A 25,053-nucleotide genomic window follows, 5' to 3' on the forward strand; every position below is an offset into this window, starting at 1 on the left:
ATACGGCTTTCCTTTCCGGGCTTTAGTCGTGTTGCCATCACCTTCTATTTCCTCAGTACATATTTCTTCCCGTGCATACCGATTTTATGGCTGCTCTAGCCCCATTTTGCTCAAATTCCGCTCTTCATGCTGTCCTCCGTAGTCTCGGCGAGTCTACTGTATGCAAGATGCATGAACTGTCCTTCGTACGATACATACATAGTACCGGTCATTGCCTAGCGCTAAGAACCCTGCATCACAGCGCAGCATGCATGCACCACTCCAACGGGCGTAGGAAACAAATACAGTAGCAACATTGGCGCAGTTCCTGCCCCCAGTATAGACGATCAGTATTCCAAATCACTGCAAATTGTCATCTTTCAATATCAAATCCCGAACTACAGCCTAATCCCGAAAAGCAATACCATGTCTATACAACCATAGCACAGGCTCTTACTTAACCGAGATATCACTTATCCCAGCATCGGCTCGACTCTAATGTTATAAGTATACACACATGGGCATAAGCTCAAACAAAAACGTAGAGTTAAAAAGACCAACAGTACTCTATGTACAGTGTACAATAACAAAACCGGCCTCGTGACCCCTGCATGCGAGCCTACAGTAGACACGAATAATACAAGCACAAATCAGCGTTAGCCCCGCAGAAAAAAAGCAATTTTGACACTCGTGTTAGGTTCACAATCTAGATTGCAATTTGAATTCATTCCGGATCCGGCCAAAGGCTAAATGCAAGGTGCAAAAGGGGGTCTCGTTCTCCTCGTTCTCACCCTTTATGTGACCCCCCTGTTACCGCCGCGAAGCACAGGTGTGTGCTGAGTTCACCGTTGCAGGGGATAAATCCATGTCGAGGCGTATATGTAGTGTAGTAGTATGCAGTAGTGTATACAGTAGTGCGGGGAGGGCGGGAGCCGGGCGAGGGCTGGTTTCTTTTTCTATAATTTGCACCAGTGTCATTTTTGTGTGTTTATTCTAACCTGGCAGTGATCTGTGATCTGTACTCTGTGATCCCTACGAACAGTACAGATGGGAGGGCTAATGCTGCTTAGAACAGGGGGTTGGTTGAAAGTATGAGCTTCCAATTGGAGCGTGAGATTTGGGAAGTATCGTTGGTGGGCTAGTTCGCCGGCACCAATGACTCTCATGTGTATTCCAGGGTATACTGTAATCATGGCCCCCCACTGTGGTTTGAAGACGGCGGCTGCGGCCGAGAGATATTGCTAGGGCCAATGAGGGATATGGCTGTATGGCTGTATATCAGAAGCTGTACAGTAAGAAACAGCACATGCACTAAGGCCTCGGCCGAGCACGTCCCATATTTGGCTTGTTAAAAAGTTCTCGGGGAACTGAGGGAGCTTGCGTGCACTATACTCGGTGGATGTACCTGTCCAAGGCTGGAAAGGAGTATCTTTGTGGCGAATTGCATTTTGACCGCTTCTTGGGGATCGCCAGAGACACCTCTCAGGTTGCAAGCAATGGGAGTGGAGCAACCAGTGTGGAAGGAGTAGACTTTTTTTTTTTTTTTTTCCGCGAAAGTGGAATACTCACAGGCCCCCGCTGGGGCCAGGTGGCCTTGTTTAAACTAAATCAAGTGAGTACTGTATATATCGACTTTGTTCAGGAGATATGGAGACCCTCCTCTCTTGCGCCTATGATTACTGTGGCGTACTTCGTGTTAGGCTGGCAATCACGTACGTAGAGTGGCGAGGAGCGACGATCAGTGTAATGTTAAACGAAATCTAGTGGAGGGTAGTGGAGAGAGCTAGGGTTGCGACAGTTCACGCCCCCTTCTGGGGACCAAGATCTGTATAGCTTCAGTGTCTTGGGCCGGAACATGTAGTTGGTCAGGTTGTATTGGCCAGCCAATGCCAGAGTTTGCTCGGCAACCGAAAAACGAAACATGGTGAATGGCGCGGAAGTATTCTCCCCGAGATCATGGGCCGTTAGGGTGACAGCCGCACCAAGATTTGACTCCCAGCGGTGAGGGTAATGTTTAAGTTAATCGTACTTGAGTCGGCTCTTGGGCCTTTCTTTTGGGATTAGCCCTGGTCCATTTTGTTCATGCTCATGCATAGTGAGGTGCGGTGAGGCACGAACAATGGATTGCCTCGAGGGTTTCCTAAATTGGAAGACAGGGGACGTATCGACACCAGTCAATGGCCATGAAATAAGGTCCACATGCCTATCGAGGGTCATTTTGGCCCTTGAATTCCAGTGTCTGTCCGTACAGTACACGGAGTACGGAAGTACGGAGTATGTACTTCCGCACTTGGCCCTAAATTGGCGCTATTGCTGCGTCCCGCTCTGTCTTAGTGTGATCTACGGGTGTTCCTGGGCAAGTGTCACTTGCAACTCAATCTGCGTGCTAACCATGCGCTTCTTGCGGATTGAAAACATACATGTAGTGGTTAGTAGTGCTTATGCTTAGACGCGGATGAGGTGAGACTTTGCAGAGACCAACACGAGCCCTGGATCAAAAACACGCGCATGGAATTTGACCCAGTCGACTTCGACATTTCACGAGCCACATGTCAAGTCCATATCGTAGGTCTGACGGCATAAGCCCGAAGGATACCGGAGCCCGCTTTCTGGCCATCATTGCGCCGGTGGTGGCGAATCTCCCAAGCCCCTCATAGCCGTTGGCTATCATTCGACGCTTAAATGCGGGAGTAGCTCACGAAATTCCAAAAGCGCCGTCTGCTGCGGTGACAGCCATGGACTGCCTACCTTCAGACCGATGGTGGTCCAGACAATATGATAAATAAACGTACCATGGAAATAACTTATATGGTAGCTCATGCGGCTTAAGTGTGAAGTGGTCACAAGTCCTCGTAGAGTGGCAAACAGCCACAGTGGGTTCGATACGCTTTGGTGGGGTTCGAACTCGGTGGATAATGTCAAGGTGGCGATATTTCCAGGGGGTTACTGGGCCTAAGCTCCGAAGATTAATTGCGCTGGGATTGGAACCAGATGAATTCTCCGGCCCTTTGCGTACCGAGTTATGCAGATGGTTTTCTTCAGCAGAAATGAGAGAGATCTTCGAAGCCACATTCTGGAACAGGAAAAAGGGAAAAAAAAAAAAAAACCGTTCGACTCCATTCTGTACTTCGTGTACTAATAGTTTTTTTCGTTGGAGTCACGGGTTCCGCCATGCCCTGTTTGACATCTATGTCCGAACAACTATCAAGACCTTTCCGGACCAAGTCCTCGGCTCTATTTTTACCTGTTAACTCTTGGGCTCTGGGGATTTCAACCTGGATTGTACGATGACGGGTACTTCGGAGTTCGTTTCCGCTCTATGTGATAGGGTCAAAATAGGCCAGTCTCCACAGAATCATGATTCTACAAAGGAATCCAGACCTTATAAGAAGATCGTCGATGGCACTTCCTCTGTAGATGATTGGTCTATCTGGGAATCAATTATTGGGTATTTGAAAGCCTCAGGTGTCTCTTTTCCAGGTTGCCCTGTGACTATTGGATTCCCTGCCAGATGGATCAAATCGCATTCCCGGTTCCTGAAGATAGCTCTCGGTTCTTACCTAGGTAGACTTACCTTTATTTGGGAATGTCAGCGTCTGAAGGCCCACATCCGCCACACACGCCAGCATCCCTCGTGTCCCCTCATTCCTTATTCTTCCCTATTTTCCCTTTTCTGGTGCTCTTTTCCCCCCCACTTTGTCTCTAGGCAGAGTTCTTTTACTGCAAAGAACAATCGTGGCCCGAAGGCCCCCCCTCTTTTCTATAATTTTCTCCAATTCATGGTCCGTCCATCTTCGATGTGATTTGCTTGCTTGTGCTTATTATCATGCTGTCCAATGGTGGATAGCCAGATAGTGTTTCGCTTTTGATCTTATATATTTGCCTTTTCTCTTCTAGCCGTTCCGTCTCTCTGCACAGAACTTGATGGCCGACACATCTCGGGGCCTTCGGCCTCTCGCACCGCGGACTTCTATGGGAGCGAGCGGGGGAGGCGCAGGAAGTGATAGTCCTGGAGGAGGCGACGACAGAGACAGACGAATGAGACGAGCATCGACGGCCTGTACAGAGTGTCAAAAACGTCGGACTAGGGTATAACCCTTTCCCTTCTACCCTGACTCCGTGGCCGAACCAAATTTGACATTTTTTTTATTAGTGTAGCGGCCATCCTCTATGCGATGAATGCAGGACCCATAACCGCGAGTGCTTTTTTGATGAAGCCAATGACAGACGTCGCAAGGCCTCTGCGAGGAGAACGCAAGATCAGTTGGAGTACTATCGCAACTTCACCGAAGATCTCATCGCCCTTCTCCGGGATAGTGATGAAGCGACAGTACAACTGATCATCAGCACCATCCAATCCGGTGCGGAGAATGGAAACCTGCGAGAGTTGCTCAACCGCCTCATAGACGATGTCGATGGCGACACAGGTTCCAATACGATCATTTATTACGATCCCAACCAGCCTCGCTGACCGGAATCCTCCCGGTCCTGGTCGGGCAATATCGCATGGATCTCCGGACGAACCCGCCCCTTCGAGCCCTCTGGACAATTCGACAATTCGACAATTCGGATATTGGATGGCTGCTTTCTCGGCAATTTGGATGACATTGGTTGGTTGTTTTCTAGCGTTTCCTTTTATAGTCATATGCGTTGCGTTCACTCCGATTAGGGCTGAAGCAAGTCACTTGGAAAACAATCACACCCTCTCGGGTGTATCTTTGTTTGCATTGCCATATCTTGCATACTGGGATTCAGCATAAACCAAGTTGTTCTTCTATTGCCAGCCCTAGCCTTGTACTTTCCTTTGTCCACGCCGTTCCAACACGAACCCTAGAGCTCGAGAGCCAAAGTCCGGGTCGACAAGGGTGAAATCCATATCCTAACCTAGCTCATCTTCGACCTCTCGTCTCGGTGATTTCGCGATCAAACGTACCGGTTGATGTCCACAGTTTGGGGGCCATCTGGTCCCTTCGCCGACTTACATTCCCAAGGAAGAAAACAGGTATTCGAAAACCCTATGGTCTGATTCACGGAGTGATCTGGGCTTTACGTCAAGAGCCCCTCGAGTCTATTTTTCGGTGACCGATTGCATGTTGTGGCGAACGACCTCAGTCCCTCGTTTCAACCACCCTATGTTCAGCCCTGTAATGGTCAGCCTCATTAGTCGACATCTGGTAGCCTGTACTCTGCTCTCATCGACTTTCCGTCGTCGCTACTCCGCCAAATAGTTCTAGGCGATAGTCGTCGATGAGTATAAGCTGATGGGAGCTTTTCCAACTGGCTTGATATATCTGTGGCACTACAACTGGTATGATCAGATCAATCTGGCTGCGCTCGGGTTGAGATACGAGCAGAATATTGGGTGATGCCCGTTTACGATGTTGTTTGATCTTTTGTTTACTTGTACAAACCCGATGAACACGATGACAGGGTTTGTGCTGTTGAGATCTCTGCAAAACATTCATATGGAGTTCTGGATGCTGTCAACATTGGTCCTTACAGATCTACATATGTAATCTCAAGCCTGTAGATGCGTTTCGACGTCGTAAACGTATGGCCCTCAATCGGATCTCTTCCGACCACTATATCGTCAAGCTCGGCGTACCAGCCTGGAAATCAGGGCGCTAGGGTACATAGAGCCAACGCTTTCATGATTTCCCCGTCATGCCACTATAAACACCATATCTAGACAATATATGTTCGGGATTTCCGGCCCCGGGGGGTCTCCGCGCCGACCGGAGTCTTGCCGAGATCCTTCTTACCCTCGGATATTACTCCCCAATTTCCTTTTCCGTTTCATTTTCCTGTGAGACGCCTTAGAGACTTGAATATAATCGTCCTGCGCTTGGCGCTCCGATATTAGCAATGACTAGCGTGACCACGGACGCATCTCCTCAGTCCGGGATCCAAGATGAACCTACTGCGCCACCGGACTTGACATCTACTTCCAGTCGCAAAAGAAAAGCCTCCGAGCTATCGTCAAATAAAGAAGGCCCTACTACACCCCGTCAAAAGATTACACGAGCCTGTGACTCATGCAAAGTAAAGAAGACCCGCTGTACGGGCACTCTGCCATGCACCAGGTGTACACGACTATCGCTACCATGCAAGTACAACGCCGCTTACTCGCGCGGGCTACCGCCGGACCCTCTACCTGCATTACCCAGTCCACTCTCAACTCCTATGGGCCGGCGTACTTCAGAAGCTGCAAGCGCGTCTAACAGCCCCCATATGTGGGCGAGTGCAAGAGATTCGGCCGTAACAAACAACAAGTCGCTTCCAATCTCGAGCCAGCACCATGCAGTGTCATCGCGAAACTCACCCGAACCAGGATCTACGGATTTCGAGGGCAATTACCTCGGCCCTGCGTCGGGTGTGTCGTTTATCAATCGCGTCTGGAGTCGTCTACACCAGGATGAGACCACGCACTATCCCGATGAACTTCAAAATGAATCATCACGGAATACGGCTGTCTTTATGTTTGGCGATAAGCCGTATTGCAATTCCCCAGAGGTGGACTTTACGCTGCCATCTTTTGAGAAGGCCATGGAACTGGTTGGCATCTACTTCGATTTCTCCATGGTGACTTATCGCTTCGTGCATAGAGGCAATGTTGAGGATTGGACTAGACAGCTTTACCAGAGTAATATTTCGCTCTCTCATCTGCCGGTGGGGAACATGGTTGCTAGAACTGCTGTTGTTCTCATCATCTTTGCTGTGAGTACTTTGTACACGGAGCTTCGGCCAGATGGGATGCCAGATGGGATGCCTGATGGGCGTAGTGAAAGGTGTGTGTGTCTCTGACAGAAAATCGGACTGGTTGTACTGATATTTGGCAGTGAACGCTGGTATGCAGCTTCGAAATACATGACCTCTCTTGAGTCAGGACCACCGAGACTGGAAACAATCCAAGCTCGACTGGGCCAATGTCTTTACCTACTGTCATCTTCGCGGGCCAACGAATGCTGGTATTCATTTGGCACCACTATGCAGGTCGTTACAGCTCTCGGGTTGCACCGAAAATGGCCTGTCAAAGTATCGAGGAAAGGATGCTCCTATCTGGAACTGGAGCTGCGCAAGCGCATCTTCTGGAGTGTATACATTTTAGACAAATATCTCAGCATCATGTTTGGACGACCTCGACTACTACATGACGAGGACATCGACCAAGACTTACCAGACGAGACGCACGATGATGACTTGCTGGAAGAGGACCCAACAAGACGAACAGGATCTACAGATAGCATGATGATCGCCTCTGTGCTTCATTACCGGTGAGCCTTGTATACACCAACTCAAAGAGATACACATCTAAGACAAACACAGACTCGGCCGCATCCTCGGCGACATATCCCGCCAACTATACAGCATAAACACCCCAACCTGCGACTCGCCTCTAGAAACTGCCATCAGGCTAACCTCCGAACTCGAAAAATGGAAAGAAACAGTCCCACCACTATTCAATAGCGTCCGCCCATCAAGCCTAATCCCACCCCTCTGTCGACAAAGCCAAGTCCTGCAACTCGCCTACTCACACGCAATGATCCACGTCACGCGTTCATTCCTCCTAACCGACTTTACAGACCTAAGCCGCAGACCCAAAGTCCCACACCCAATGGTCAGCTCTCATGTGCAGAAATGTATACAGGCCGCCGAGGATATCATGACTATCGTTGATAGTCTCGCGCAACAAGGTGTTCTGATTCAATCGTTCTGGTTCACGCACTATGTCTGCTTCTGTGCAATTTTGGTGGTTTATATTCATACTATCCAGCAACATCGGGGATCGCTGGGGGGAAGGCCAGGGTCAGCGGCCGGGGCTTCAGTTTCTTCTGTAGGAAGTCCCGGTGACCCGGATAAATTGCGGCAGCTGTTTTCTCTCGCGGAGACTTGTCAGCAACATCTTGCGGAGGCTACGCGGAAGAATTGTCCGAGTCGGCGGTATGGGATTATTCTTGAGGAGCTTCGGCAGGAGGTTCATCGACAGATTGGGACTAATGAGCTCTCTACCGATACCAAAGCACCCTATCTCAATGGAGATGGTGGTTCTGAGGCATCGGAAAGTGGCAATCATCATGGGGCTGTGCCCTTTGATACTCATACGGTGGATCTTCCCTCCATATCGGGGATGATGCAGCCTGCCGATCTGTGGATGAATACAGGAGAGGATGCAGGGTTTCTTGAGAGCCTTGAGGGATCAATATGGTGGGCTCAGCTTGATTCGTGGGTATGTATTTCCTGCAATCTCTTCGGTGATATTCTTGACTAACTCTTGCTTCTAGGCCTTATCTAATTTCCCTAATGACCCTTCTACATGCAACTTCTGAGGACAAAAACTACTGTGGTATGCGAGTTTCGTAAACTTGTGTTCAAAAACCAATTTATTCTCTGTCACATTCTGAAGATTCTGGCCCAAGTCATACCATATCCCCTTGATCATTCTCGGCTCCGATGCTCAGTAGCCCTCAACTCTGCATGAAGGGACGATGAAGATTTTCCAGATACTCGTCAAATCGTGCCGAGACCTTAATAACATCTCTAAGATGCTCATATGTGAGGATTTTCTTCTGCCACTTGGCATACTGACGAGCGGTGGTAATGGCATTCCGGATTTGCCGACCATTCAACCTCTCCTTCTTGAGCACATCCAGATTCATGCGCAGATCATGGATATCAACAGAATCAGCTTCAAACCCCCACAACCGCTCAATGAAAGTCTCCCAAATGAGTCGTCGCTGGTCCTCGCCCAGACTGGGGTAGTGCAGTGCCAGCTGGATTCGCGACTTGAATGCATCATCAAACGTACCTACCCGGTTCGTGGTCAGGATTAGAATCCCCTCGAAGTATTCCACCACTCGCAAGAATGCCGATACGAGCGCATTCCGGTTCAGATCTTCCAGCCCGCGCTGCTCGAGGAATACGTCTGCCTCGTCGAGTAGCACGACGCAGTTCCATATCTTTCCCAGGTGGAGAACAGACTCAAGGTACTTCTCAATCTCTTCAGGCTTGGTGCCCACATCGCCGCAGGTGACACGGTAGAGGGGTCGCTCTGCTATCTCGGCGACACTCTCTGCAGTCAGTGTCTTGCCTGTTCCTGGGCCGCCATGTAACAGCAGCATGAGACCATTGCCCTTGCCTGCAATTAGATCTGCCGAGTACTCGGATTCAAGGTGGTTGGTGACAAGTGCTTGGATCAGGTCTCGGGATTTGGATTCGATGGCTAGACTCTTGAAGGCTTCTTTGTTCCAGATTACATCGGAGATGCGGTCTGTGCAGAGCTTGAACCATTTCTTGCGCCGAAGGTTGAACCCAACAATCCTGGGAGGCATCAAGAGCTGGAATGTCTCATCTGGGGGCGAGTCTCTGGCCATGGCTCGGTCATCAAGCATGCTTGTACGTGTAGGTTGAGGCGTGGGGACTGGATGCAATCGCTGGTACGTTTTCATGTCTATTATGTATCGGTCATCGGCCTGGTTGCATTGGTCAGTTCTGGCTTTCCAATTATAAGATATTGAAACAGCGTTTGGATACATACCATAGTCTGGAAGTTTTCTTCCTCTGTAGCATGATAGGACACATATCGATATGCACGGAGTTTCCAGAAAATCTCTCCACGTCTCCGAAGCATCTGGACAAGCTCATTTGATGCGTACTTGATCGGGAATACAGCAAGGTCTGTGATAGCATACTCTTTGTCCGAGTTGCTCTGAGCTGAGGATGAGTCCTCAGCCGCTTCTTCGTTGAATGATTGAACAATTGGGTCATCATGCGGAGTCCAGCGTTGATAACGGCGCTCTTTTATGGCGTTCTGTGGTTCTGGCGTCTGGAATTCAAGAGTGCCCCATCTTTTACAAAAGCTGCCATCAAAATCCCAGGTCTGGCCCCTAACAGTCCAAGAGGAAAACCCAAGATAGCCCTCATGTTGAAGTGGCCAGTCTACCGCAATATATCCCGTGTATTCATTGTTGTTGTTTGAAACCAACACCTCGTTGGGCTTGAACAGATATTGGACGTACTCCGGGCGGATGCGGCCATTGTTAAGCAAAGTGTCCGCAGCAGCATACTCCTCGCCACAGGTCTCTTGAACGTAATCCATGAAGAGGTCCAGTTGTTGCTGGGCCACAGAACTCAGCCCGTGTCTCATGCCGGTCACCTTGGATCGATTGTGGTAGACGAAGAGATAGGGTGTCGTGACTTCTCGAGAAGACTGGTAGTCACGAGACATAGAGCTGAACTCTCGACCACTGAGCATCTCTTCAAAGACGTCCTTGAGATCCTCGGAAACAGGGAGAATTGTCTCGCTAAATGGCTCTGGCTTGCCATAGCTCGCATTTGATGACTGCCGCTCGACTCTTCTTTTGAAATTCCGAAATACCACAAATGATATGTCTTTGTTCAGAGCCAGGTATAGCTCGAAGTTGGTCAGCCGGTCATTGCAGCGCAGATGGGGCGATCCCATAGTGCTATGGATGACCTCAGGGGGATCGGTGAAAGTTCCCATCCATGGGGATCTAAAATCTTCGTCTCTGTCCCACCCTCGATCCATGCCTCGAAATGTGTCATCCTTCTCGATTCGATAAAGAACTTGGTACTTCGAGGCCACAGGATCTACGGGTTTCCCCTCTAGCTTGAGCACTTTCTCTTGGAGATATGTTATCTGGGCTCTAAGGCTATTGGCCTCAGATAGAGAGATAGTCCTCTGGCTAGAGGATGTATTGCGATCTTGTGGCCATATAGTTTGGCTCGACGACACGGATGAGGCTTGGTATGGTGCATACGAAGCAACCCGAGCAGGCCCTTGCATGTAATGCGGTGCCCGGTCTATCTCACTATTCTGTTCTTGCCGACCCGGCCGGGGAGCAACTGCAGGCATCGCAGGTGTATTGTAAGGCAAAGGGTCGTACACCGGCACAGGCGGGAAAGACGATCCAGCAATTGGCGGACCGCCCATGTTTGGTCTGCCCTGGAGCTGATAGGCAAGTACCGCCGGATCATGAGAAGGTGCCAGAGGGAAATTTTGCTGCACTTGTTCCAGCTCAGCATGCCCTTTGTTCAAGCCAGACTGTCGTAGTCGCAGCTTGTTTTGTCGTTCCTGCAGCGTTAGCGAAAACGAGTAATCCTGGTTGTTTCCATTGTCCTCTTGTGTTTCCGGGTTGGGGATGTAAGCGATGCCAGGAGTATAGGATCCAGTGTATTCCTGATTATGAGCGGGATTTCGCTGATCTTCTGAGGACAATTTCCCGCTCATGTCTTCGGAGATGGTGTTGGTTTTGCAGAGCTCACTGCTCGGGCGAGCAGAGATGGGGTCAAGAATCTCCCACGATGTTGGATTTGGGGAAACCATTTTGAATTGAAGGGGTTTTGACAAGGAAGGAAAAGGCAGAAGTGGTGAATGAGCCATTTAAGTAGTGGGCAAACGGGGGCATTGTCATTCCAGCCGACCCCGCGTCAGCTTTGGGGCTCAGTGAAGCAACCAGTGAACTGCGGTGGTCATATGCAGTGACGTGTTTAGTACATCGTTTGTGGCACACTTTGAGTGATGGCCTCGTATACAACGGGAGAGTCACGGGTTGTGCTTGCCCTGGTCGTGGTTGCCCAAGCCCTAACATGCAACTTCGCAACTCTGCCCGTTTGATCTATACATCATTCTATCGTTAAACGGTCTGATCATCCAACATTCATTTTACCGAGATGACAGTCCGTAAGAAAGGTACAGCACAAAGAAGCCGTTTTGGCCACAGGTTTCCCGCCAAAGTCGTCGTATCCGCGAAAGGTGCATCGCCAATTGAGTCAGGCACGCCAGAGAGCCCAACTTCAGAGCCAATTATTCCTGAAGGCAAGGAGCGTTTTAGGACACGCCTGACCCGGAGTGGCTCCAGGATTCTATTCTTACTGGGATTGCGAAGTTCGTCCAAGAGTAAGCAGCCATGTCTCTGTTTGGTGACCCCTTCTCATGATCTTCTGCAGGTATCAAAGAGTATAGCGTCGAAACCGACAACTGCATTTACGTACAGACTGGCGACGAAAGCCTCCACCCCTTCTCTCCAGATGGAGATGGCGATGGTAGTCTAGGATATGGAACTACGGTCGAATCACCACAAAGCGAACCGCTTTCTGTCACTCCCTCTCTTGGTCCATCCGTCGAAGGCGTTGAAGCTCTGTCCGAGCCTCTTCCCGACACACACTCCTTACCCGTAAGCCAGGGTGGACAAGTCACTGAGCAAGAAAGCCAGCCGACTCCAAAATTTGCAAATCGCTTCTCGCACAGGATCTCTCTGGCTTTTGGCCAACCCACCGTTATTCGCCGTGCGAACCTTCGCCCGAGACCTAGCATTCTCCGTTCCGTCTCACCGGCTCCAGACAGCTTGTTCAAACAGGTCGATGGCGCTAATGATAGCTCAGTGCCTTCTTCTACCCCAAGCAGCAATGCGTCTCCCTGTAGTGAACAGTCCACTGCCCCGACCTCCGGGGTGCCATCCCCTTCATCAAATCGATCCAAGATATGCGATCAGCATGAGACGGCAGTATCACATTTGCCCTCTGTCTCTGATATCGACGAGGCTGCAGGTCCTCCTGAAACAAAAATCAGCATTGTGCCATCAATCAAGACAGTGGAAGTGACCTCAGTGGCAAAGGTTTACCTGGAACTTTACTTCAATTCTATTTTTCAGAACAAAGATTTGCGCCAGGAACGACAGCTTGAGTTAGAACAGTATATCTACTCCTATGACCTCACGGCGGAGGAGCGAATGATGACACGCCACAACTGGGTGTTACGAGAAAATGATTATCTGCGGCAGTGCCGTGTACTCAAGTCTAATCGATACTGTACTCAGAACGCAATCTCAGTTGCTGGATACAAGTCTATCAAGGTGCTTGGGAAAGGGAGTTTTGGTGTTGTGCGCTTGGTGCGACCAAACCATGGTGATTTGTGGGATTCCAGCGAAGATGGTCCTTTGGCTCCCAATGACAGCAATTCTCATACAAGAACAAAGCCTCTCGGGGTGCTGAGATCTGCGATGGAGGGGGCCAAGAAAAGTCGGCGAAGATACATGACGGGGGAGAAGAAAGAAGTATACGCCATGAAAGTCATCAAAAAGACAGAGATGATCCAGAACTGTCAGGAAGGACACATTAGAGCTGAGCGGGATTTCCTTGTGGCCTCTGAGAGCTCTCGCTGGGTTGTTCCTCTGATCACCAGCTTTCAAGATGCCAACAATCTATATCTAGTGATGGATTACATGGTTGGTGGTGATTTCCTAGGGCTCCTGATCCGCAAGGACACACTCCGCGAAGACTGGGCACGTTTTTATATTGCCGAAATGATCCTATGCATTGAGGAAGCACACCAACTCCGTTGGATTCATCGGGATGTGAAGCCAGACAATTTTCTCATCTCTGCCTCAGGCCATTTGAAAATCTCCGACTTTGGCCTGGCGTTTAACGGGCATTGGTCTCACGATCAGGCGTACTACAACAGCCAACGCTACTCTTTGTTAAAGAAGCTCGGTATCAATGTCGAGGGAGACTCTGAGGACCAGAAGGAGTCTCTCGTGGCGAAAGAGTCTGCGCCTGACATCAAATTGCATGGTTTGGATGATTACGCTGTTCATCAGGCTCCCTCTTCGGGTCTGTTGGATTGGCGTGACAACAAAGGGAGGCGCAGATTCGCCAAGAGCGTTGTTGGTACTAGTCAGTATATGGCACCTGAGGTCATTCGGGGCGAAATGTACGATGGGAGATGTGACTGGTGGAGCTTGGGTATCATTCTATACGAGGTAAATCGGACAATACTTATCCCATGCTGAGTAGGGATACTCACAGATTTCTTAGTGCCTATACGGCTTCACGCCATTTGCATGCGAGAGCCGCCAAGACACCAAGATCAAGATTCTAGTGAGTACTTTTTTCAACTATCCTTCCTCCCAATTCTGACCTTCTTTGAGCAACACACACGGACTCTCCAATTTCCGATAGAGAAAGCATCGGAGAGGATGGTCTCTCAAGATGCCATCGATCTCATTACCAGGATTCTTCAAGAGCGTCAATACCGTCTCTGCTCCCAGAAATATCAGGCCAATGATATCATAACCTCTCGGCCCGTCTCAACACAGATGTTGTACTCCATGGACTCGCGCTACAGAAATATTGCGAGTTATTACGTATATCCCAACGATGCAGCGGACATCAAGGTTCATCCTTTCTTCAGAGGCATCCGATGGCAGGACCTGCACTTATGCCAACCACCAATGATCCCCAGGGTCAGAAACTGGGAGGACACTCGATACTTCGACGACTGGAAGCTGATCGCCAATGCCCCCGGGCAAGCTGAGGCTCATGGCTCTGAAGACAACGAGGAGACTCCTGGGTCAGATCCTGACGCCATCACTCCTGCCTCGAACCCAGATGGAAGCACTTCCATTGAGCCACTAAATGCCATTTCTACACCAGATGCAGCATCTGGTCAAACAAAGGATGTTGAAAAGAAGAAAGAAAAGAAACGGCCTCGCGACAAGATCCTGCGTGATAAACAGATGGGCAAAAATGTCTTGGAAATCCGCAAGAAGGGCGCTTTTCTGGGGTATACATATCGGCGACCCAACGAGATGGCTTTAGCATTCAGCAGAGAGAGAGGGCGACAGCCACTCGCAAGGGGTCAGTTGTCTGGTCTGTATGCATCATGATTCTACAAAACACGGCCAGGAAAGGGAAGTCGGCGCCCTCTGGCCTAGAGAGAGAACAGCGGATTATTATTGCATTCCCACTTCCGCAACAAATCACCATCCTTTCAACAACCTATCCATATAAATATCTCTATCTTTCCCTAGGTGTATCATGTGAGCCTCTCACTTGTGCTGGTTCATGCTCCTTGAAACTGCTAGCTTCACACTACCCTCTCTCTGATGTACCGTTAGCAACGAATATACGGCCCGGTAGGGCATTGTCGTCACCTCATCATTCTAGTATAGCTCTAAGGCATAAGATATTATTATCACTATGAACTAGGTATAGACTAACTACAACCAAGAACGGTACGAACGTCTAGAGTGCACAGTAATGGTTCTATTGTCAGGGATTGCTAGCAATCTATTAAAAGTATACCAAGCCCGAAATCCCAAAACAAATAAAAGAACAAGACAACAAACACAACACTGGTAACTAAACCCAGACAGCAGAATGTCATGGGGTGTCTGGGCTTGGAGGCCATGTCTGTAGAAGAAACGCGGGGTATCGAAGCGCAAATTTTGAACAGGCTTCTCCGCCTGTTGGGTATCAAGATTGAAAACGGATATGATGAAGGGCGATAGAACAAATTAGGTACGAGACAAAGAGTCAAAGAATCATCAAAGTACCGGCGCACTCATGGAGAAAGCCGAATCGGTCACACGGTCCTCGGGCTTCATGGTACCATTGAGCAACGGGCAGAGCTTCTTGTTGGTCTTGATGTGTCCGACCTGGCCACAGTTGGCACACTTGCGCTGGGTACCAGTGGGCTTACCGTCCGGGTCGCCGGCACGAGGAATACCCTTCTGCTTCTCCCGAGCGAAGCGGCGCTCCTTGTTGCGGTTCAGACGACCGAGCTCGGCCTCGATCAGCTTGCGGTTGCGAGCGTCGACTTCTGGATCGCCGGTGGGCTGGATGGATTCTAGCTTGGTGTGTAGAGCTGCGCTGCGATGACGGTGTTGCATGTAGTGTCTGATCACACGTTGATCCCAAACAAGCTGTTCTTTTTCGACGATCTCGCCGTTTGCTTCCTTGACCTGGCGGACGATCCGCATGACCTTGCCGCGAGAATCTCCGAAACTCATTTTGCTGAACTGACTTGTTGTCTCATCGTCACGGCGATATGGTCCGGGGGTAGGTGCTTCAGATCGAGGTGTCGGTTTGTGGTATTGGTCCTCTTCCTCTTCGTGATCAACATCACTCTCCTGGTCAGAGTGTTCGACCGTGGAAGATAAGCTGGCCTTTTGGGCGTCCCAGATACGACGAATCGATGTTTCATATGACTTTTGTTGACGAGCAACATTGTAGCTGTGACCACCAAGCTCCTTGAGTCGTTGTGCATCGAGCTTGTCTTCAACACTTTCACCGATAGCCTTGAAGCCACCCTTCATGCTGGTTTTGATGAAGTTGTAACCCTCACCACGGCCAGTGGGATCACCTTCACCATGAAGCTTCAGCATAGCCTTGCCCTGTGAGGCAAGCAAGAAGTTGCGAGTCGCTTTCCAGGGAGCCATCTGCTGCTCAAAGCTTTCCAATTCTTCGTCCTCTTCATTCTCACCACCGGTTTCCGCATCATTGCCATAACCGGTATCGTGGAGATGCTGCTGACCAATTTGCATGGATTCCAAAAGACAAACATCTTCAGGCTGCACCCACGAGCGGATGGTGTCTTGATCTGGAAGAACCGGGTCCAGCGGCTTCCAGTACTTAGTATCTTTGTCGTGTTGGAGGAAGTCCTTGACCTTCTGCCGATTTTGCATATCAGTCGTATTAGGGATGTGAGCTGTAACGTCGCTGATCGCAAGTCGCTCGTCCGGACTCTTCTTCAACAGACGATAGACCAGCATCTTCATGCGATTCTTGGCGACAGTGGTCACCTTGCGAGAGTGGGGACCAGGAATGTCCACGGAGGGGAATTGTTGTCCAGCGACGAAGAAGTTTTCGATGTTGCGCAGATAGTAGCTACTACCGGCCTCGCCCGTACTGCTGCGTACAACCAGGAAGTCTGTGCTCTTTGTCCGGTGGGGGAAGAGTGGTGCTCGATACATGGAGTTCGAGATCGCCGGGGCAATTTCACCGGGGTCAACATGACCGAAAATCGAGAACGGACTCTTGTCTTGCGGTAGCAGGACAGCTGTTTCACCAATCTCGGCTCTGGGACGCGTTGGGTCGTCAATATTTTTGCGCCGGTAGTAATTGATGAATCGGTTGCACATTCCGAAATTGGCAAGCATCATGGGAACCTCTTCAGAGTATTCAACAAGCAAAACATTAGAGTTGTCTGCCATAGACAATGCCTTGGTGCTATCATAAACACTCTTTGCGTCTCTGCCACGTTGCTGCTTGCGTTTGACGTGGGCAGGATTCTTGAACCAGGATGTTTGTCCAGGCCGGAAAGCCATTGAAGGTCGGTGGAAAGATCGGGCTTCAGCCTTGGCCAGCTCAGTCTTGTAGTAAGGCCACTGCAAGCGGAGAGCAGGCAAGCCATGCTCGAGGGTAACGTTACCAAGAGTGCTGCGGATCTTGTTCTGATGGTTCTGTTTGAGCATGTCGTACGCTTGGTCATTCGAGATATTGTAACGTGAAGTGAGACGGCGCGTCAGATTCAAGTCCACCTCGTCTCTGGATCGGGGAGCGTGCTTCGGCTTGTTTGCTATAGCATCTGCTCTAGACTCGTCAACGAGAATGTTTGGATCGTTCAAATCAATGGTGACTCTCTTGGCGATCTTCATCGTTGCCTGCTCAGGGTCATCCAAGAGCGGAATGTCAATATGAGACATTGCGATGACGTCCATCGGGCTTGGTCCAGTCTTTCGCTTCTTCTTGGGTACATCATCGTCCATGAGCCAATCTGGCTCGTCATCATCGAAAGCGGCATCCTTTGGTTCTTCTTCGGGTTCTGCAATAGGTATATCGTCCACCATATCCCAGTCCGCGCAAATGGTCCGAAGATCTTGCATAGTAATGCCACCCGGCAGCGGATCATCGCCATCTGCGTCGCCCAATTCAAGGTCTTCTTTTTCTTCTTCGTCTTCCTCTGGTGTTGACTGTGTTATCATCACCACACCCAGAGAATCGTGATCAAGGCCACGCTTGAGTGGCTGTCCTGTTCGGAATGTCCGCTCCTGATCCGCTGCAAGCTCAATATTCACTTTCGTGGGTAGAACGGGCTTGGGCGGCTTGGTGGGCTGTTTTCCGATAAAAATCGCTTTCTTATGTGGAATGAGCTCCAACCATCGCGGGAGTTCATTGCGATTAAATGAAGGGAATAATGAATGCAGCAGTTCTTCGCGGTTTTCGGGAGGTGCAGGTGGGTTTTCGGGTCCAGACATTGCAAAAAGTGCCTGCTGGAGCTTCCAAGCGCGAAGTGTAGCGGGATCCATGTCGTCTGACATGATGCTGGAATCGTCCGGGATATCTTCATCCATGGGCACCTGCTCTGCCTTGGGGACGGTAGCGGGAGGAATGGGTGGAAGTTCGACTGGCTCATTGGTCAAGGGCATTTGTTCATCTTCAAAAAGACCACTTGTAAGGTCCGCCTGTCCAGCAGGGGGAGGCGGAGAAAAAGAGCCTTCACCAAATAGATCATCAAGGTTATCGTCTTGTGTCGGAGCCCCCGCAGCCTGCTCACCGAAAATATCATCACCGTTCCCGAAAAGAGCGGCGTCGTCGGAGCCCAGGTTCGCGAAAGGATCTTCGCCATTGTCGTCCACTGTGGGTAGGGCTGGGGCAGCGTGGGCCTCTTCTTCCGGAAGTTCGTCGTCGTCGAAATCTTCATAGTCGACCGCATCATCAGCTTTCTCGCCCACATCCAAGTCGCGCGACAGGAAATCCAGAGATGGTCCGTTGTTCTCATAGCTGTTGAGTTGCTGCATCACATTGTTGAAGTCATCGTCCTCGTCCTCCGGGACCTTCTTCTGCGTCGCGTGAGGCATGGTTTCGGCAGGAAGTAGTTTTGAGGAAACTGAGACACTCCGGGGGTGTGGCGGTTGAGAAGAGGAGGTCGGTTCAAGATAGAAGTGAGGGAAATCTGAGGTCGTAAACGTAGGCGCTAGCCAGACGGGCGGCTCGCGGCTCAAACGGCGGGCATCTGGTTGGTATCTGAGTAGGCAAAAGAAATATTGCGTACGTCGTAGCTATTGCAACCGAACAGTGAGGGAGTGGGAAGCAAGAAAGGGAGCGTCCGAGTGGGCGAAGAGGCAAGATGGAAAACGGCCGCGGGTTCCAAGATGCGCGAGGTCGACGCTAACCCGAAATGGCAATCAGCTCGTGATAGAGATCAATACAATTTGAGACAATACGCGCTTTAACAGACCGTAAGATAATAAGGTGAATAATAAGAAATATTAGTACATTGGATTGTAGTTTTATCAAGCGTAGCAAACGTCAGTCAGGGAACATTGAAATCCCCGTAGAAAATACACAACGCCTTGCTCGCACCCTCCATACAATAGTGCATCACTGTAGCCTTGTGACCGTCAGGGACCAGCTTTGCCATTTGCTTCAAATCAGATGTCCTTGGGATGTAGAGAACCATATGCTTGCTAAACACAGAGTACTCATCATACAACTTTTGTAGGGAGTATGGCTCCATGGTCTTGAGGTTGAATACCTCATCCGAACGATATCCGGGGCCTGATGCGATTAGTTCCAGTCGTGAAATCAAGGAAAACAATGTGCTTACCTCCCCATGGTGGGCTTGCAAATACAACACTGTATGGAGCCAGTTCCTTGAGTTGGTTCTTCAGGATCTCAAAACAATCGCCTTCAAACCAAGTGATCTTGTTCTCGACACCATAGATTTTTGCGTTGTGCTTTGCGCATTTCAGGACGGCGGGGTCTTTCTCAATTCCATAGACACGCTTCCATTTCCCGGTCAATGCAAATGCAATTGTGTTTCCACCTGCGCCAGCAAAGCAATCGACCAGAATGCTACGTCCAGCAGGCGCGGACTCAGCAATCTGCTTGGCAATTTGACTAACTATGGTCAGTAATGACACAATAAAAGAGATCGCAGGGTATTTACTTAGCCACTGGTTCAGGCGTAACGCCAAACCAAGCATCGTCAGTCAGCCATACACCTTCGTCGTACTTGGAGAAGATCCGGTAGCGTTGTGCCCAATAACTTAACATAGGGTTAGCACTAGTCAACTTGAACCACCATAAGTCTTACTTCTGGATGTCCCAGGGAACCTCCTGTAGACTACTGTAGTGATGCACCTCCGGAGGTGCTTCTTCTTCGTCTGCCATGATGTTTGATAAAGCAAGATGATCGATGCTCGATAACGGATAAAGATGCGGGTGTTTGCAATGTTTGCATCATCATCTGGCCAGCTCTCAGGCCAGTAAATACAACCTAGCTTCACTTGACCTTCATTTGATCACACAACCTTTTGTGATTAGTCTCACGATGTTTGGCGCATTAAATCGATTCATCGGCCGACTGGACGGTGAACCAGGTCAACAACCTCGAAACGGACCAAACGACAACGCGTTCGGCTTTCAGGTCCTCCGCAACAAGGACCCGGAGCTGCCTCTGGAGCCATGGTTCGACTTTATTGTTGGAATCAACGGACATACAATTGTTCGTCTCCAAATCCAGAGCACGACCTAGCAGTAGAGTATCGCTTACACCGATGTACAGGAAGATCCGGACCCCAACCTCTTTGCGACAGAAGTGCGGAATTGCGCTGGAGCCAGCTTGACACTGGAGGTATGGAGCGCAAAGGTAAGAAACCGATGTTCTCGTTGAAAGCGGACTATAGCTAAATTATGGGATTTCCAGGGTCAACGAACCCACACTGTCACGCATCCTGTCCCGCCAACGAACCCATCTCTCGGTCTCGCACTCCAGCTTGCTCCCCTCTCCTCCACACAACACATTTGGCATGTCATAGCGATCCCATCGCCACTCAGTCCGGCATACCGTGCTGGCTTGCTACCTTACTCGGACTATATTATTGGAACCCCGAGCGGGACATTAAGAGGGGAATCCGCACTCGGAGAGTTGGTTGAAGACCACCTAGACCGCACACTTGTTCTATGGGTTTACAACAGCGAGTTCGATGTGGTTCGTGAAGTTGAGCTTGTACCTACAAGGGGCTGGGGCGGCGCGGGGGCCCTTGGTGCGGAGCTAGGATACGGTGCCCTGCATCGACTACCCATTGGACTCGGAGAAGAGGTGGAGGCACCCGGGGAGGTTGTTTTCGAGACACGCGAAGATGGCATTACTGCCCCAGTCGGCGGCCCTGCGAGTGCTGTGCCAGGCATGGCACCCCCCTCGGGTCAGTTCTTGGTTCCTGCAAACATGACCGCACCGCCGCCCTTGGCTTCGCAAAGAGGCGGTTCACCGTCAGATAATAGGTCGCCAGCAAGCCGTCGTGCAGGAAGACACCGACCTTCGGCCTCCCCCAACAGAGCTTTCGATGATTATTTTGCTGAGGGTGAACAGAAGAGCCGGGAACAAGACTTTGCGCCTTCGAGGCATGGAACTCCTCTCCCTCCTCCACCCAAGGTTGGAATCTCGCCGTCTCATTCCGAAAGTCCTGCGCCTGCACATGAGGCGCCGGAGGGTTCACCGGGGCCAACACAGGAAGAATGAATGATAGATATCTGAGACCAATTTAATGTAGAGTATCATGACGAAATCCAAATACCAATCATCACAAACTATTCCCATTTGCAAGTATCTCTCCAAGTGGGCTGTATATAGCCGACTACTGTATGACCGATCATTTGAGAAACAAAAGGAACCAATCCGGGTATGTGTTCGGATCTACGAGTTCTAAGCGTACATATGCAACAACTAAGTTAAATCCTCTCTAGCTCCCATCGGGTCCAAATTTAGTGGCCCTTGCTCACAAGCTCCTCCAGCTTCTTGCGGGTGTCTCCGATCTTCTCCTCCATCATCTGGCGCGCCATCCCACTGTGCGCAATGCCAGTGTACCAGATGTGCTCTGCCCGATCGCGGATAGCGATATGCTGCTCCGCAACGGCAGGAACTTTCTTCTCATACTCCCAAACGAGGTCTCCGACATTGCGCATCGTCACCGGGAGAAGTGTCCAGGCGGCAGCGGTACCGAAAGCGATTGGCGACGCAGTGCGGAGGAAGATACCACGGTTACGCGAAACGATGGAGCCGGCCATGGCGGCGACGACGGCGTAGACACCGCCGGGGAGCAGGCGTTCGCCAGACTCGGGTGAAGGTGCGAGCGATGCAACGGTGTTAGTGAAGCAGTTTTCGATGTTAAGGGCCCGGGACAGGAAGTTGTTGAAGCCGGTCTCTGCGGCAAGGGAGTTGGAGTAAAGGAAAAGACGGGCTTGTCGGACCTGGGCAGTCAGGATATCTGTCGGGGTGGGCGAGGAGGGAGCTTCTTGCACAGCTGGTGCGGAGATCAGCTGAGGAGCAGCGGGCTGGGCAGGTTGTGCGGGTTTGGAGGGTTCGGGGATGTCGGCTGGGAAGTCATCGTAGATAGGTTTGCGCTATATTAGGCAAGTGGTCGTGTCAGGGCAAGCCAGGAGCTGGGGTTGTCATATATATGTAAGAGAATCTAATCATACGTTGTCTCGAGGCGCTTCTGCGAATGCTGTCTGCTTGGGGTACAAAGCAATGCCTCCCGCGAGGAGAGTGGCTGCGATCGGAGCCACAGCCCGCTAGGCACAAGTCAGCAGGGAACCGCAGTGAGGGATCAATTGCATCGGGTTATTCAAGAGCAATTGCTAGAGAGCAGCCATACCTGTTGCAACATCGGCCGGAACGACATCCTGGGGGTGTGGGGGAGGAGGAGTAGGGGAGCTGAAGTTGAAGGTGAAGCAAAGTCGTGTTGGAGCCAGACGGGAATTCTTCGGCTCGGCGGAACCTCCAGAAAACTCCGTCATTGCCCGTTCTCCTTCACTCGACCATTTCTTTGGGACATTTGGATTATTTCTTATGTTTTTACTCCGTTCTTAATACTGTCGCTACAATGCTTCGCACTGTGCGACGATCGTGGACATGTCGCCAATGCCTACAGCGCCTACAGTCCCAGTCCCGAGCCTTCGAGAGCGCCGCATCACCCTCGCCGACGCCTTTCGAATATAATCCAGCAGACAACAGTGCGCCAGGGAAGAAGACCGATGATCAGACCCTACGCCGCGTGTTCGATTCTCAGCCGTTCTGGAATGAGTACTCCCAGCAACGCACCACAACGATCCCCAGACGAGCTGGGTTAGTTCAGAACCAATACCTCACAAGCCCCGAAGGCTTCAGGACATTCGCAAATGTCTCCTTGCAACGGTGCCAGGCTATCGTAACCAAGGTTCTTGCCGCCTCGACTGTGGAGGAATACAGGGCACTGGCACGCGACCTTGACCGGCTCAGTGATCTCCTGTGTCGCGTCATCGACCTGTCGGACTTCATTCGAACCATCCACCCTGATCCACGTATACAAGAAGCAGCCACGCAGGCGTGGGCTCTAATGTTTGAATATATGAATGTTTTGAATACCACCACTGGCCTTCATGAGCAGCTAAATACGGCATTGAACAACCCCCATGTGACATCACACTGGACCGAGGGCGAGAGGATTGTGGCTCAGATCTTGAACAAAGATTTCTCGAACTCTGCAATTCACATGCCGCCAGAGGTAAGGCAGCGTTTCGTTAATCTTTCAAATGATGTGAGCCAGTTGGGATCCGATTTCATGAACGGCGCGGAGCCTGCGAAGTCCCAGGTAGTCTTCCCTGCCAGTGCCCTTCAGGGATTGGATCCTGTTGTCGTCCAGAAAATAAAAAGGTGGAACAAGAAGGCGCCGGTGCCAACCATGGGCGTTGTTCCGAGGCTTGCTCTGCGCTCGGTGCGTGATGAAGGAGTTCGCAAAGAGATATATCTCGCCACTCGCACATCCAGTACACGCCAGCTACAGAGACTGGAAGAACTTCTAGTGAAAAGAGCCGAGTTGGCCAAACTTACAGGCCACAGCAGCTTTGCACACATGACTCTCGGTGACAAGATGGCCAAGACGCCTGAAGCGGTATCGAACTTCTTGACTACGCTCGTCTCAAGCAATCGTGGCCCAGTTCGTGAAGAGCTATCTAGGCTGCATGAACTGAAAGGCTCATCTTTGCAGCCGTGGGACCATGCATTTTACGTTCATAAGCAGGTCCTGGAGTACACCCGGTCTCGTCGCTCCCGTCACCTGGGTTCTATTAATGACTTCTTCTCCCTGGGAACTGTGATGCAGGGTCTCTCTCGGCTTTTCGAGCGTCTATATGGTGTGCGTCTTGTCCCACACGAAACATCTCCTGGCGAGACCTGGCATCCAGACGTCCGTCGCTTGGATGTCGTGGACGAATCGGACCAGCATATTGCAGTCGTTTACTGTGACCTGTTTACCCGGCCAAGCAAGCACCCAAATCCAGCTCATTTCACTCTTCGGTGTTCGCGCGAGATCTCAGCTGAGGAGGTTGCTGAATGTGCTTCGATGGACCAGTCGGCTCACCCGAATGACGGCATGGCCACCGGCGTCGACCCGCAGACCAAGACTCTGCGCCAGCTACCAACCATTGCTCTCGTATGCGATTTTCAGGAGCCTCAGGCCAATGGATCGGGCCATCCAACTCTGCTGAGCGAGCAGAGTGTTCGTACATTGTTTCACGAGATGGGTCATGCAGTCCACTCGATCCTCGGTCAGACGCCTCTGCAGTCCATCTCTGGAACTCGGTGCGCCACTGATTTCGCCGAACTTCCTTCCGTGCTGATGGAAAGCTTCGCGACTGCTCCAGAGGTTCTCTCCTTGTATGCACGCCACTGGAAGACTGATGAACCTCTATCCGAGAGTATGATGCAGAGCATGGAACTAGACCGCACTGCGCACGGTTCCATCTACGGCGCCGTGGAGAACGAGGCGCAAATCCTTATGGCGCTTGTTGACCAAGCATATCATTCAATACCTGCCGAAATTAGTTCAGCTGGCATTGACTCCACCGAGATCTATCACCAAGTCTTCGCTCAGCACTCCAGTCTGCCCGATCCGGATAACATTCGGCCACGCACCTCCTGGCAGGGCTTCTTTGGTCACTTGTACGGCTATGGCGCTACATACTACAGCTACATCTTTGACCGAGCGATCGCCAATAAGCTCTGGCAGGATGTTTTCCAATCTGGACAGGCAGCCGTTGATCGCGCTGCCGGAGAGCGATACAAGAACGAAGTCCTCCGCTGGGGAGGTGGTCGCAATGGCTGGCAGTGCGTGGCCGGCGTCCTGGGCAACAGCAACCCCTCCAATGCGAACGGCCGTCTGGCTGAAGGCGGCGATGAAGCCATGCGTGAGGTTGGCCGCTGGGGTCTGGGACGCGAGGGCATGTAATGTG

General features: G+C 50.9%; 8 protein-coding genes across 8 annotated transcripts; 4 read left to right on the forward strand and 4 right to left on the reverse strand.

Moving 5' to 3' along the window:
• Window positions 1-3,872: 3,872 nt before the first annotated feature.
• PENARI_c018G01048 (uncharacterized protein) lies at window positions 3,873-4,940 on the reverse strand (the record flags this gene model as incomplete). Its single annotated transcript, XM_022634480.1, has 3 exons — window positions 3,873-4,037; window positions 4,253-4,467; window positions 4,913-4,940. 3 exons carry the CDS (start codon window positions 4,938-4,940, stop codon window positions 3,873-3,875), a joined length of 408 nt encoding a protein of 135 aa, XP_022485553.1.
• A 904-nt stretch (window positions 4,941-5,844) lies between these two features.
• On the forward strand, window positions 5,845-8,306 carry PENARI_c018G00748 (Zn(II)2Cys6 transcription factor; the record flags this gene model as incomplete). The annotated part of the gene is made up of 4 exons (XM_022634474.1): window positions 5,845-6,767; window positions 6,819-7,253; window positions 7,306-8,206; window positions 8,262-8,306. 4 exons carry the CDS (start codon window positions 5,845-5,847, stop codon window positions 8,304-8,306), a joined length of 2,304 nt encoding a protein of 767 aa, XP_022485467.1.
• A 138-nt stretch (window positions 8,307-8,444) lies between these two features.
• On the reverse strand, window positions 8,445-11,323 carry PENARI_c018G01642 (ATP-binding protein; the record flags this gene model as incomplete). The annotated part of the gene is made up of 2 exons (XM_022634491.1): window positions 8,445-9,449; window positions 9,515-11,323. 2 exons carry the CDS (start codon window positions 11,321-11,323, stop codon window positions 8,445-8,447), a joined length of 2,814 nt encoding a protein of 937 aa, XP_022485666.1.
• Window positions 11,324-11,670: 347 nt separating this feature from the next.
• Window positions 11,671-14,663, forward strand: PENARI_c018G11898 (serine/threonine-protein kinase; the record flags this gene model as incomplete). The annotated part of the gene is made up of 4 exons (XM_022634679.1): window positions 11,671-11,896; window positions 11,947-13,757; window positions 13,813-13,875; window positions 13,926-14,663. The coding sequence occupies 4 exons, from the start codon at window positions 11,671-11,673 to the stop codon at window positions 14,661-14,663; spliced, it is 2,838 nt and encodes a 945-aa protein (XP_022485594.1).
• Window positions 14,664-15,323: 660 nt separating this feature from the next.
• On the reverse strand, window positions 15,324-19,953 carry PENARI_c018G08861 (uncharacterized protein; the record flags this gene model as incomplete). The annotated part of the gene is made up of 5 exons (XM_022634623.1): window positions 15,324-18,793; window positions 19,144-19,338; window positions 19,388-19,680; window positions 19,730-19,828; window positions 19,877-19,953. 5 exons carry the CDS (start codon window positions 19,951-19,953, stop codon window positions 15,324-15,326), a joined length of 4,134 nt encoding a protein of 1,377 aa, XP_022485603.1.
• A 160-nt stretch (window positions 19,954-20,113) lies between these two features.
• PENARI_c018G04926 (uncharacterized protein) lies at window positions 20,114-21,304 on the forward strand (the record flags this gene model as incomplete). Its single annotated transcript, XM_022634555.1, has 3 exons — window positions 20,114-20,287; window positions 20,348-20,431; window positions 20,489-21,304. The coding sequence occupies 3 exons, from the start codon at window positions 20,114-20,116 to the stop codon at window positions 21,302-21,304; spliced, it is 1,074 nt and encodes a 357-aa protein (XP_022485462.1).
• Window positions 21,305-21,546: 242 nt separating this feature from the next.
• Window positions 21,547-22,466, reverse strand: PENARI_c018G00249 (MICOS complex subunit MIC26/MIC27; the record flags this gene model as incomplete). Its single annotated transcript, XM_022634467.1, has 3 exons — window positions 21,547-22,185; window positions 22,264-22,356; window positions 22,440-22,466. 3 exons carry the CDS (start codon window positions 22,464-22,466, stop codon window positions 21,547-21,549), a joined length of 759 nt encoding a protein of 252 aa, XP_022485533.1.
• Window positions 22,467-22,667: 201 nt separating this feature from the next.
• On the forward strand, window positions 22,668-25,049 carry PENARI_c018G10386 (mitochondrial intermediate peptidase; the record flags this gene model as incomplete). The annotated part of the gene is made up of 1 exon (XM_022634650.1): window positions 22,668-25,049. The coding sequence occupies one exon, from the start codon at window positions 22,668-22,670 to the stop codon at window positions 25,047-25,049; it is 2,382 nt and encodes a 793-aa protein (XP_022485596.1).
• Window positions 25,050-25,053: the final 4 nt, after the last annotated feature.

This window comes from Penicillium arizonense (genome assembly GCF_001773325.1).
Source record: "Penicillium arizonense strain CBS 141311 chromosome Unknown PENARI_contig018, whole genome shotgun sequence".
Lineage (NCBI taxonomy): Eukaryota > Fungi > Ascomycota > Eurotiomycetes > Eurotiales > Aspergillaceae > Penicillium > Penicillium arizonense.